Source organism: Phyllostomus hastatus, unplaced genomic scaffold, assembly GCF_019186645.2.
Source record: "Phyllostomus hastatus isolate PE091 unplaced genomic scaffold, TTU_PhHast_1.1 phas_contig_80, whole genome shotgun sequence".
Taxonomy (NCBI): Eukaryota; Metazoa; Chordata; class Mammalia; order Chiroptera; family Phyllostomidae; genus Phyllostomus; species Phyllostomus hastatus.
The window spans coordinates 46,932,091-46,944,285 of record NW_025333960.1 but is presented as its reverse complement, the minus strand read 5'-3'; the positions used below and the strand labels follow the sequence as shown (position 1 = coordinate 46,944,285).

At 56.6% G+C, this 12,195-nt stretch overlaps 1 protein-coding gene across 1 annotated transcript in view; it reads right to left on the bottom strand.

The window, feature by feature from the left end:
- Positions 1–447: 447 nt before the first annotated feature.
- LOC123825984 (O-acyltransferase like protein-like) overlaps positions 448–12,195 on the bottom strand; it is a 43,326-nt gene continuing 31,578 nt past the window's right edge. Inside the window, exons 9-15 of the mRNA XM_045849641.1 lie at positions 9,251–9,416; positions 7,602–7,681; positions 4,459–4,572; positions 2,796–2,928; positions 2,027–2,213; positions 885–1,027; positions 448–585 (exon numbers count right to left, since the gene is read on the bottom strand). Of these exons, the coding sequence (XP_045705597.1) occupies positions 448–585; positions 885–1,027; positions 2,027–2,213; positions 2,796–2,928; positions 4,459–4,572; positions 7,602–7,681; positions 9,251–9,416 (961 nt within the window). The remainder of the gene's footprint in view (positions 586–884; positions 1,028–2,026; positions 2,214–2,795; positions 2,929–4,458; positions 4,573–7,601; positions 7,682–9,250; positions 9,417–12,195) is intronic.

The following is a 12,195-nucleotide window of genomic DNA, read 5'->3' as shown; positions in this document are numbered from 1 at the left end:
CGTCCAAGAAAAAGCTAGGAGTCCGTGGAGGTGCTATAATACCCCAAAAACTAGTACAGTGAGGAAAACTACACAGGGAGGATCTAGTAAGAAAAATGAGCATTTTAAGCCAAATTACAGTTAATTCACTATATTTGATGTTTTTGTAAGGTCACAGATACAGAGAAAACACAGGATGTGACCAAAAATATTCAGAATTTTTTTTTTGCTAAAAAGTACATGCAAGGGCAATTATTCTACTACTAAAAAGATTACCCGAGAACTCTTCTTCATCGTGAACACTGAGGGCTCTTTTACAGACTAAGCACAGAGGACTTGCACACGATAACGACTGACAAAATCGGACGGACACCCCCGTGCAGGAGCACGGCGGCATTTGTGAGATGCGCGAGGCCGCCCCTGCCCCCCTCCTGCCCCACCAGCAAAGGGCCGCCGCTCTGTGGGGCGTCACTGGACCGCGCCCGGCCCTGCAGGCGTCGGTCCCAGAAGGCACCACCTCAGCTCCTGACACGGTTTCTCGATGAAGAGCGTCAGGGCCAGCCCGGCGACGGCGGTCAGCACACAGTGTCCGGAGAAAAGGTAGAACTGGAGAGAAGCAGGGGCAGAGGGGACACAACCTTACCGTCCAAGTCCTCCAGGGTGCGGACCGTCAAGTCTGCCCTCCTGGCTGCAGGAAACGGGTCTGCGGGTGGACAGCCCTGACCACTCAACGTGAAGGACATAGGGCAGAGGCAGGACGACGGGCTGCAGCCCTCCCTCCAGTGGAACGGAGAACAGCGGGCCCCCAGCCGGGCCAGCGCCAGGCTTCCCACGGAGCCAGCGGGCTGCTTCGTGGCCCCGGGAGACAACAACGGCCACGCTGCCTCGCAGAGCCGCAGACTCACCATGTTCATGTCCGTGTAGTGAAGGAGCGTTTCCTGAAGCCCGTTGTAGAGGAGGAGGATGATGGGGTGCACCAAGTAGCAGGCGTAGCTGATGCCGGCCAGGAAGCTCCAGACGCCGCAGGACAGCAGCTGGGCCACCAGACCTGGAGGGGACGGGCCTCGGGTCACGGCGCCGAGAGCCCCCCGCAGGGCCCGTGAAGGTGCCGTGGTGTCACTGCACCCTCCAGGTGCTGCCCCTGAGTCTGTGGGCTTCTCCCCGGAAGGTCTTCGTTCATGTTTAGGAGAACGCGCACACACACACAAAACAACAGCACCCACACCCAACTCCCCACCGCACGCAGGAAGACGAAAAAGTAAGAGAGGCTGATACTGAGTTTGCAGTCAGCTGACTTCCCCGGGCTGGTTTCAAACATCCTGCCTACAGAACAAGCTGCAGTCCTTTCACCAGCCTGGGTTCTAGTTCAGGGTGCAGAGCTGCTGGGCCTTGGCACGAGGCAGTTAGCATTGCCAGGCCTCGGACTCTTGGTCCAGTATTGGGCGGCTTGCATTCGATCGACTTCTAGGTCCCTTCAAAACAAATATTCCATACCGTGGATCCCGAAGAATTCTTATTCCTTCAGAACGGGCCCATCTACTATTAAAGTGTGAGGACCACTGCTGTCGGTGACAGGGCCCCACGGAAAGGTTTTAACGGGGGGAGAAACGTGGGCAACTCCGCAGAATAAGACCCCGGATAGAGGAACAAGCCCAGCGTGGTCTGCTTTGCCACCGACGGCAGGTGACGGAAATGGCACTTCCAGCCACCAGGGCCTCAGTGGAGTCTCCACCTGAAGAGGGGTAAACCGAGGCCGGCCTGCGTGGCATCCGAACTCTCGTTTCCTGCACTGGGCTCTTCTCACGCCCCTGCCTGCTCTCTCCCAACCTGCCAACCAGCTTCACTGGAGAGGCCGCAAACTTTCCTTCCAGAACCTGCCGGTGCATACACACCAGTGTGAAAACCTCAGAGTACGCGGGGTGTTTGCCCCGAGAAGACAGACAAATGGATGTTTCTGAGCCATTCACCAGCAAACAAGAGCCCCTCTGTGCACTGTTTTCACACTCGTCACCTCCCAAGGGACAGTGTGAGCACGCGAGCGTCATACCTCCGTGGCCTTCGTGACACGCGAACACGACCCAGCCCAGGGCCGCCGCCCACAGGGTCCGGTGCAGGGCCTGGTAGACAGCAGCGGCAGCTGCATGGGTGCCCGAGGTGTCGTCCACTGCGTACGCCGCGGCGACCACCGCGAACAGCGTGGCCAGGGAGCAACTCCACCCGAGCACCGCCTGCACCTGTGGGGCGGGACAGAGGCCGCTCAGGGCCCATGCAGCCACTGTGCGTTTACTCGTGTGCACTGACCGCCTCGTTCTGTATTGCTGCTGTCACTCCAGGGGCCGCGTCGTAAACCTCAGTCAACACCCACATCGGACTAAAACGGAAGGTTCGGGTCAGTGGTCACCAGGGTCGGGGAGGGCAGGGCAGGGTGGGTGTGGCCACAGCAAGGCAGCGCAGGGTGAGGGCTAGGCAGGGGACGGTAGGGTGAGGCCACGGCGAGGTAGCACAAGGGAGATCCACGTGGTGACAGAGGAGCTCTGGGCCCTGAGGACGGTGGCGGCTACACCAACCTGCACACGTGGTAACACTACGCAGAACTACACACCCACACATACGGGAGTGCTCGTGACACCAGCGTGTCTGGGGTCTATAAATGCACTGATGTCACTTCCTTGGTTGTGACTGTGCACTGTAGTTGTGTCACACGTCACCAGTGGGGAACCTGGGTCAGGGGGGGCACAAGACCTGGGCTGTTTTTGCCGCTTGCCTCGACTCTTGAATCATTTTTAAGTGAGAATGAACGAAATGAGAAATCTTACCCTGGTTTTGAGGAGGCCCGCCTGGCGGTTCTGGTGCATGTACACGCTCAGGAAGACGCCCACGAGGAACGGCCCGAGTCGGCAGTAGGGCTTCGTGTAGTACTCCGAGAAGTACAGCACAGCCGCCTTCTCGCTGCAGAGACAAGGGAACAGGACAACGGCTCTGCTCGGCCTGGGCCTGGAGAGGGAGTCTCTCAGATGCCCGCTGAGTCCAGCAGCAAATCCGAAGTGAAACTTGGGATACCTTTGTGCATCTCCTCGGTAACGATCTTGCTGCAGGCCACAGCGGGCTTGCTAAGGTTCCAAATCCCTGCACCCCGCCACCCCGGATCCCAGGGAAATAGGGCGGTTGCGTTCATTTGCAACAGTTGTTTTCATTTGCAATGGCTGCTTTGTCAGGAGGACTCCAAAGAGGTGGTTCTCAGAACTGAACCCCTTCCGAAGAAATGAATCTCCTCCGGGAGCTTGTACAAAGTTCGGCAGCCTGGGCCACACCCCAGCGATTCCACTGGTCTGAGGTGGTGCTTTCTGGGGGCATCAGGGGGAATTAAAAGCCCCGCAGGGGACTCTCGTGTGCATCCAGAGCTAAGAACCACCGGGCGAGGCAGCGGTGAGCCTCCCCTCGGTCACCTGGCCATGCCCACAGAGGCCAAGGATGTGACGGAGGTCGTGATGCTCCCCAGACTAAAAGGCCGAGGGTACAGTCATTCATTCATTCATTCATTCACTCACTCATTCGTCCCTCCCACTCACCAATACACACTGAGCACGTCATGTGCCGGGGATGGTCCCGGGCTAGTTGACACCAGGCGGTCAGCCAGGGCTGCTCTGAGAAGGTGACGTCTGTGTGCACAGACACCCGCAGGGAGTGAGGGGGCCAGCCCTGCCAAGACCTAGGTTCTAGAGGGAAGGCATTCTCGTGCGAGGGGGCACCACGTGCAAAGGCCCTGCGGAGGGAGCGCAGTTGGCGTGTGGACACAAGGAGGCCAGCGTGGCTGGTCCAGGAGTCGGCAAGACGGGGCGTGATGGACGAGGTCAGACGGGGGCTCTGCCCTGAGGGCCACGGACGGCCCCTGGGGGGAACTGGAGCAGAGGGCTGGCGGGATCTGACCTTCACCTGCATCACCGACCGCTGTGCTGAGAATAGATTAGCGGGTGAGTTGTACCGGTTTATCCTGTGTAATGCACAGGCTGGTCATGAGGAAGCCTTGTTAGACATACCTCACTGAGGAGGCAAAACAGCACCGTGCGTAAGGTCCTAGGTTCAACTCACACCTACGCCACGTAGTAGCCTGTGACCTTGAGGGGGTAACCCCAGCTTCCTCACCCCTCAGTCTCTCCATCCAACATCAGAGCCTCCCAGCAGCCGTTTGCCACTGGAGGAGAAACACAGTACAGCCACGTGGGGGCGCTCTTCTCCTCTGAGAAGCATTTCAGTGGCCAGAGGACCCCCAGTGCCAGTTGAAAGGTTCAGAAGTTTGGAAACAAAAGTGCAAAATCACCGTGTTCAACGGGGCCAAACCCTTCCCGCCCAGTGTTCCCAGAAGGCACTGTGCACGGCACAAACAGCCTGGCATTCACTCCCAGCCCTCCCTGGGAGGTCCTGGCCCCGTTCTCAGGGCAGGTGAGGGACGGAGCAGGGTGGGCTGGGAACCGCGCTCACCTGGCTTCGGATGGCGCTGCCACGGGAAGGGCATGAGCCAGCGTGAGCAAAGCCGTGGCCGTGAAAGACGCCAAGAACAGCACGGCCCCGAGGAGGACAAGGACGTGTTCACTCCTGCAGAGGAGAGAGGACAGGGACAAGAGTGTTCTTCAGTCTCCCTCACCGCACCGTCTGCGCCCACGAAGGACTGGGAGCCTTGGCAAAGGCCAGGCCGTCCTCTGAGAGAGGCTGACGTGGGGGCAGGTGTGGCTGATGGGCTGAGTGGGGCTGGGCTGCAGCTGAAGCAGCCGAGTTGGGCTTCAGACTTGACCGCTGACCGGCTGCACGACCCTGGGCAGGACTTTGAACTCGAGTTTTCTATCCAGAACAGGATGGTAAAGGCATCCTTACCTGCCTCATCCTGAGCTTGGCTGTACAGCTCAAAATGAGACCAGGCTTGGGAATGTCCCCTGTCGCCTATGCAGTGCCGTGCTGACAGAGTGGCCATTGATTTAGGAGGGAAAGGTCCCGTCAGAGGCAGGGTGGGACCCGGGTGCACAGGCACCCGCTCCAGGCCCAGGACGCAAAGTCCGAGACAAATGTCCGGGCGCGAGTAGTTCACGTGGACACGGGAGTAAGGGTGGGGCAGTAGCACAGGGAAGCAGAAAACTCAGCACAAGGAGGGGCCATCAAGGTGGCTGATGTGCAAGTCTTCCAGAATGTTCCACAGAGCCTCATGAAATACACCTGAATTAAAACTGTCCGGGGTGGGGGAGGGTGAAAGAGGGAAGAATTTTTCTACTGTCTTCTAGCCCTCGTGGGTCGAGGGTGATCCCACACTAATGAATTCCCGCACGCGCTGGGATTGTGCGTGTGTAAGGCACAGGGGGCCCGAGGGAGTCCCAGCTGCAGGGTGTAGGAGGTTCTCGGCCAGGAAACACAATCTAGGAACACGGGCTCAGAGTGAGGCGCCATCTGGTTGTACCAGCTAGGAACTCTGAGGGTTGGGACCGAGCGGCTCTGCAGTGGAAATGCCGGGCCCCAGGTACCAGCCACTCCAGGCACGGGCCCCCCGGGTGATGCCTTTGACGACCCTATTCCCTGGCCTGACATTGCCGTGGTTCTTCAAGGGGAAGAGGTGAGCTAGCACTCCGTTACCACCAGAGCGATCCAGGGAGAAAAGGATTTTCATTCTGAATGCCCATTCTAGTGCAGCATCGATGCTTGGAATGGAGGTGGAGTCTGAGCTCAGTGGTGCTGCGATCGATGAGTGATGTCTGCAGTGAGTGTGGGCGGGGCAGGTTGGCAGTGCTGCTGCGTGTTTACCGCACCTGTTGCCAGACCCCCCAGCTCCGTCCCTAATCTCTGTCCTTAAACGACTGGCATTCTATGCTAGCTGACTCTCCGAAGAAAACAGAAGCCTACCTTCTCTCCCTCCCTTCATTTAAAAGCTCAGTGGCGCTGCATGGTCACAAGCTTGGAAAATGTGGGCTTGTGGCTGAGGAAAGGAAATCTGTCTTCCCCCGCAGCTCAGCTCAGGAAGATGCTGACAACGGGGTCAGGTCTCCTCGGTCGCAGGGACACTCAAGGAGGCTCCCGCCAGGTGTGGCACAGGGAGGCCCTGGGAACTGACTGTCCTCGGTGGGGGGCAAACTGTCCCATCTGACTGCCTCACAAAACCCCCATTCGTTCAAGCACATGTTTGTCTAGCTCCCTGGGGGCCTTGAGCCCCTCCACGGCCCCTCTCAGGAGGGGTCAGACGAGACTGCACTAGCCAACGACCACTACAGCCACACTAACAGTCCCTGACAGACACTGCCGTGGGCTAGACTGTGTTGCCCCAAACCCCAACCCCCAGCACCTCAGAATGCGTCTTTATCTGGAGGCAGGGTCTTTAAAGAGATGATGAAGGTGAAATGAGGTCACTGGGACGGGTCCTAATCCAACGGGGGAAAGTTTATGCCATCAAACTATTAATAAGAAACATACCAAAGTGTATATGCAGGATCCCTTCTTGCATAAAAAGCTGTGTGGACAAGGGTCAGAAGGACAGACACCAAAATATTGACAACGAACTCACGTCTCCTTGAGGAGGAAATGGGTCTAGGGTGATCGTGACCCCTCTCTTCATCCTAATGCTTTTGTTGTTGTTGCTCTTGGGGTGTGTGTGTGTGTGTGTGTGTGTGTGTGATCCTCACCCGAGGACATTTTTCATTGCTTTTTAGAGAGAGAGGAAGAGAGGGAGAAGCATCAATGTGAGAGAGAAGCATCGATTGGTTGCCTACCATATGCGTCCAGGCCTGGAACTAAGCCTGCAGCCTCGGGTGTGCCCTGTCCGGGAACTGAACCCACAAACTTCCTGCTGTGGGACAACGCTCCAATCAACTGAGTCACACTGGCCAGGGCCATCCTAATGTTTTGTAATGTTTTTTTCCAATGTTCTTAAATTTAACAAAGGAGAAGAATAAATCTTTTAAAATATGGCATGGATAAGGCACACACTGTCCATCTCTCCATGAATTACGGAGGCCTTAGGGTAGAGCTTTCCTAACCCTAACAGAAATCCAGGCGGTAAATCTCCGACGGGGAGAAGCAGGTGTACTGACGGATGGCTCAGGGCACCGTAAACCCTTCCCTCCTTCCGGAGAGCAGTCTCACGACCTGTCACAAAAACATTCCTCCCCTTTGACCTACTAGCTCTGCTTGCATGTGTGTCCCCAAGGAAACAACCAAGGGAAAGAGCAGCGGGTTCCAGGGCACTCATTGCAGTGCCTTTCACCATCATGAAAACTTGGAAACGATCTGGATGCCCGGTCGTCAAAACAGTAGTTCACCCTGAAACCGACAAGCGTGCAGGCCACGTCACCACGTGGGAATGTTTGCAGGAACGTTGTTCCACGGGAAACACTCTGGTCATCACTCTGCAAGGACTCAGACCGGTTTGCCTGGGGCAGAGCCTGGGGAGGCGGGGCAGGAGGGGGGTGCTCAGGAGAAGGTGAGCAGTGGGGCGGGGTGGGGGGGGCGGGGAGGGTTGCACATCGTAGCCGCTTCGGAGAGGTTCGCAGCCCCAGGGCCCAAAGCGGCTCTCCCCAGAACTGGAGCGCCCTCTCGGAGTTTCGTGGGAAAGGGCACACGTGGAGAAAACGTGTCCCTGTAAGACTCACTTTCCGTGGATGAACATGATCACGGGCGTCATGAGGTGGAAATGAAAGTCGTTGGCAAGGTACCACGTCCAGCCGTTGCACTGAAAAGAGAGCGAAGGTGACCTCTCTCCGTCACTGACCAGCCACGTCCTCCCCGCCCAGACTGGAGGGCGTTCAGTGGAGAACTGGGAGGACTTCCCGCAGGAAGAGGCGGGAATGTTGGGTCACGGATACCTCACACATGCCTCACCGCATCTAATCTGTGTAACAAGCCTGGATGGTAAGTTCCCATTTCCAACACAGAAATTCATTTTTCTCTCTTGCTTAAAAAGAAAAAAAAGCTAATCCCCAAGGACAGTTGTGGGAACTAAACCCTGTATGTTACACAAATGCAAGGGTTAATTAATTATTGTTGTGGGGCGGCAGAGTCAGAAGGGACACTGTGGTCCTCGCCTCCTGGCCTCACCCACGTTCCCCAGCACCCTCCCCTCTGGGAGGAGAGAGTGTGTCCCTTTAGAGTGGAGGCCTAGCCCCAGACAAGTTACGTGGGAAACCCAGAGTTCCCACGCGTGATTGACATGGGACCATCTGGCCTGAGCCACCTCTTTCCACAGGCTGTCCACGTTGGTGCGGAAGGAGGCAGCTACCTGTCTTTCTCTTTCTGCCTGGAAGTCCCTGGGGGCAACCCTCTGGCCTCAGCGACAAAAGGCGCCTTGGTCTCCCTGCCCACCCCCTCCACCCAAGGACGACCAGATTTACCCAACAGAAGGGACAGCTTTCCTGGTGCCAGTTGGAGACAAGTTCCAGGGCGGGGAAATGGGTGAGGACTCAGATGTGACAGCCCGCACCCCTCCGCTCCCGAGGATCTAAGATGGGCTTGACCTCAGAGAGGCAGCGCAGCCCCAGGCAGCCTGCACCCTCCGTCGGCCCGCGTCCCGGACGTGGGCCCACCCGCGGGCAGCACGATGGCGACGCACGCCCTGTCGGAGCCACTGGGCACTCGTGCGAGGAAGATAGCGTGTAGTCGGGAAGTGGTTACATGTGTCATCGGCCCCACTCTAGTGACCCTCTCTGCGGCTGCACTTGCCAGGCGTGTGCGAGCCAGGGACACGATGCAGCTACCGCTGTCTCGCTCGCATTGGCTCCAAGTTCAGTGCAAGGAAGCTAGGGCTTTGGGGAAGCCGAGACCAGTGTATGCAACTGTTGTTGCTCTGTCAGATGTGGCTTGAAGTGGAACAGAATTCACGACGGCGAGGGCGCGGTGCAATGTTCCACCCCACCGTAGGCTCTCCGTGTGGAGGTGAAGAAACCGTCCTTCCCCCGGGGCGCCATGGACTGGGACAGGAACCGTGACGCAGCAGGGCCAGCTGCGTTCAGGACATGCCCCCAGGTGGCTGGCCCCTCCGTGCCCAGTCCCCTGATTCCTCCTCTGCCTCTCCCCGCTACTGCCCCCGCCAAGACTGGTGTAGTCGCCGCCCCTCCATCACCAGAGACTGGCCTCCCTGCCCACAGCCCGCCTTCCCACAGCATCACGGCTACTCCAGAGAACATGCCAGGAGAAAGGGGACCAGACTCCTCCAGCTGGCCCGTGGGAAGTTCATGGAACTGCATGACATGAGACACGGCCTTTGCACCCATCTGCCCTTGGCAGCCAACGCCCCGGGACTCACCGCATTCCGGACCGACAGGAAGTTGTTGAGCAGCAGCAAGTTGGTCCACCACGCCTGCCGGCAGTTGTCCAGGTGGAGCTCAGGCACCTCCCAGACAGGTCCCCAGGGCACGAGGGGGAACACGCCAACCATCAAGCACACGGAATACACGTGGAGAGGCTGCAGCCTGGCAGGAGACAGAGGGCGAGAGAGGGTGACTCCGCCGTGGGCCCGCTCCCCACCCCGGGTGGGCACATAGAAACGGGGGAAGATGCTCTAACACAGGTCACACGCTCTCCAACACGCGTGGGTTCAAACTCGTTCCGTGTGCCCCTATCACGTGCTGGCTCGGGGGCTGCTGACGCCAAACACTGTTCGTTGTTCACTGAGCACGTCGTCCCTGTCAGCCCCTGAGCTGGGGACTTTTTAGACACTTCCAAACCTCAGACTACTCGTATCAGGTAACTGTCACCTCCGTTTTAACGACGAGGAAACCGTAGCTCGGGGAAGTTCGGGTGCCTGGCCCCCGGGGGCTCCGCCGCACAGCGGTAGACCCGCCATCAGCCCCGTCCTTCCCATGTGGCCTCCCAGGATGAAAACGTCTTCCTCCACCCCTCTCTCCCTCTCCCCCTCCCCTGATTTATCTCTCCCTTCCTTCCCTCACGCCCCGCCTCCTTCCCAGCGGGATGTGAAGCAGCTACGAAGACGATGGATGAGGCACCCAGGGTCTAGACCAGTGCTGTTCGGTGGAAATGTAATTCCAGCCATAGCGGGCCCCTGGTATTCCGGTGACCACGTTTTTAAAAGTCAGAAGGAACAGGTACAATTCATTTTCGTGATGTACCATATTTTGCTGTGTATAATGCACACCCATGTTTTTGGCCCAAACTTTCAGGAAAAAAAAGTCTTTCGTTTCAATTTTTAATTCCATTTTTTTAATTCAATTATTTATTTATGTATATTTACAAACAAAACCGATTCTCATATATCCAGGCCATTATTTTGCATACAGATATCATTATTGCTTTCTGGAGTTACACTTTTAACACATAAGCATAAATAAAAGAACTGCAGCCCTGGCTGGTGCAGCTCAGTAGATTGAGTACCGGCCTGCAAACCATAGGGTCGCTGGTTCGATTCCCAGTCAGGGCACATGCCTGGGTTGTGGGCCAGGCCCTCTGTGGGGGAGGGGCATGTGAGAAGCAACCACACACTGATGTTTCTTTCCCTCTCTTCCTCCCTCCCTTCCCCTCTGTCTAAAAATAAATAAATAAAATCTTTTTTAAAAAAGAATTAAAAACATTTACATAAATATTGAATTAGTACTGCCCATGTGTAATGCACATCCTTATTTTTCCCTTACAAATTTGGGCAAAAGTAAGTGTGCATTATACACGGCAAAATACGGTACTTTATTTAGCCCAACAAGTCCATGATCCCATTATTTCAGCAGGTAACCAACATAAGAAACTACTGAGTAATCTCACATTCTTTTTTCTTCTACTCAGTCTTTAGAATGTGTGGCAGCAGACTCCGGGGCCCCGTGTCAGGCGGCCACCTGCGGGACAACATGGGTGTCAGGTGTTCAAGCACAGCTGTGGCAGGGAGGCACGCGCCATTCTGGGTGGGCTGTGGTCAGAGACCTCTTTTTAAAAACCACATTTGCCCTGGCTGGCATAGCTCAGTGGATTAAGCGCAGGCTGTGAACCAAAGCATCACAGGTTCAATTCCCAGTCAGGGCACATGCCTGGGTTGCAGGCCATGACCCCCAGCAACCGCACATTGATGTTTCCCTCTCTCTTTCTCCCTCCCTTCCCTCTCTAAAAATAAATAAATCCAATCTTTAAAAAAAAAACAACACACATTTAAAAGCCCAGGGTAGTGCAACTAAGGGCAGAGCACGCAGCCCGGCAGCACCTCCGTCATCTCGGTGGGGGCGTCAGGGCCCGGGGGTGGGGGGTGACAGGTGGGAAGGGTGGGGCTGCTGGAGTGCCCCCTCGGCATCATCACGGGCCAGCACCCAGCCTCTGGCCTGCACTCAGGACCCAGACCCGTGGGCTTCCATGGGCTTCCTGTCCTCCCCAGAACGATAAAATCCTTCCTAGGGAGTGTCCAGGAGGGCGGGGGAAATGCCCGTCAGAGTCAGGGAGTGAGGACACTGGACTGTGAGAGATCAGCTCAGGCAACAGTCCCGGAGCCCTCCCGGGGTGCTGGGCCCTCCCTGGGTGCTTCCACCGGCCTCCCTTCCCACGGTCTGACTCCTCCCCCTCCCCCGGAGAGTGAGTTAGCCCCTGCTCCCATCTGAAGCAGAGCTCAGGTCAGACGTCTGCAGGAAGGAGCGTGGCACAGGCTGCACCCCCCACCCGTTAACCACAGCCCTCCCTGGGGCGCTGGTGAAAATGCAGCCTCTGCATTCTTTCGAGGCTGCGAGTGCGGGGCGGAGGCTGCTGGGTGGGCCCAGCGTCAGGAGCGAGGCTATGGGGAGGGAAAGGGCAAGAAACGTGAGTTCTGGTTTTGTCTACATTTTTCACACGGAGAAAATCAGATCACATCTGTGTTTCCTCTTCCATGGAAAACACAGGTGACGATTCCTTCTATTCTTCAAAGGAGGAGGATTTCTGCCCCCTTCGATTCTTTTGAGAATTAAATGAGATCAACAAGAGCACAGTTTGAAACGCTGAAAGCATCATGTAAATGTACACGTGCTTCAGTGTTTTTTCCAAGCTTCCAGAAGACTCAGAGTCAGAGTGGGTTTTCAAAGATGCAAATGTGCCATACTGGCCACGCTGGGGAGGTCTGAGAAGCAGGCTCTCAAACCACCTGTTACACTGGTAGGAGTTTACCTGCAAACCCGCTCACACAATGGCACGGAGACGTACACACGAGCATGGCATCATTATCTGAAACAGTGAAACACTGGGAAATTTCCTCCATGCCAATTGATGGGGACGGGCTATGCGCATGAT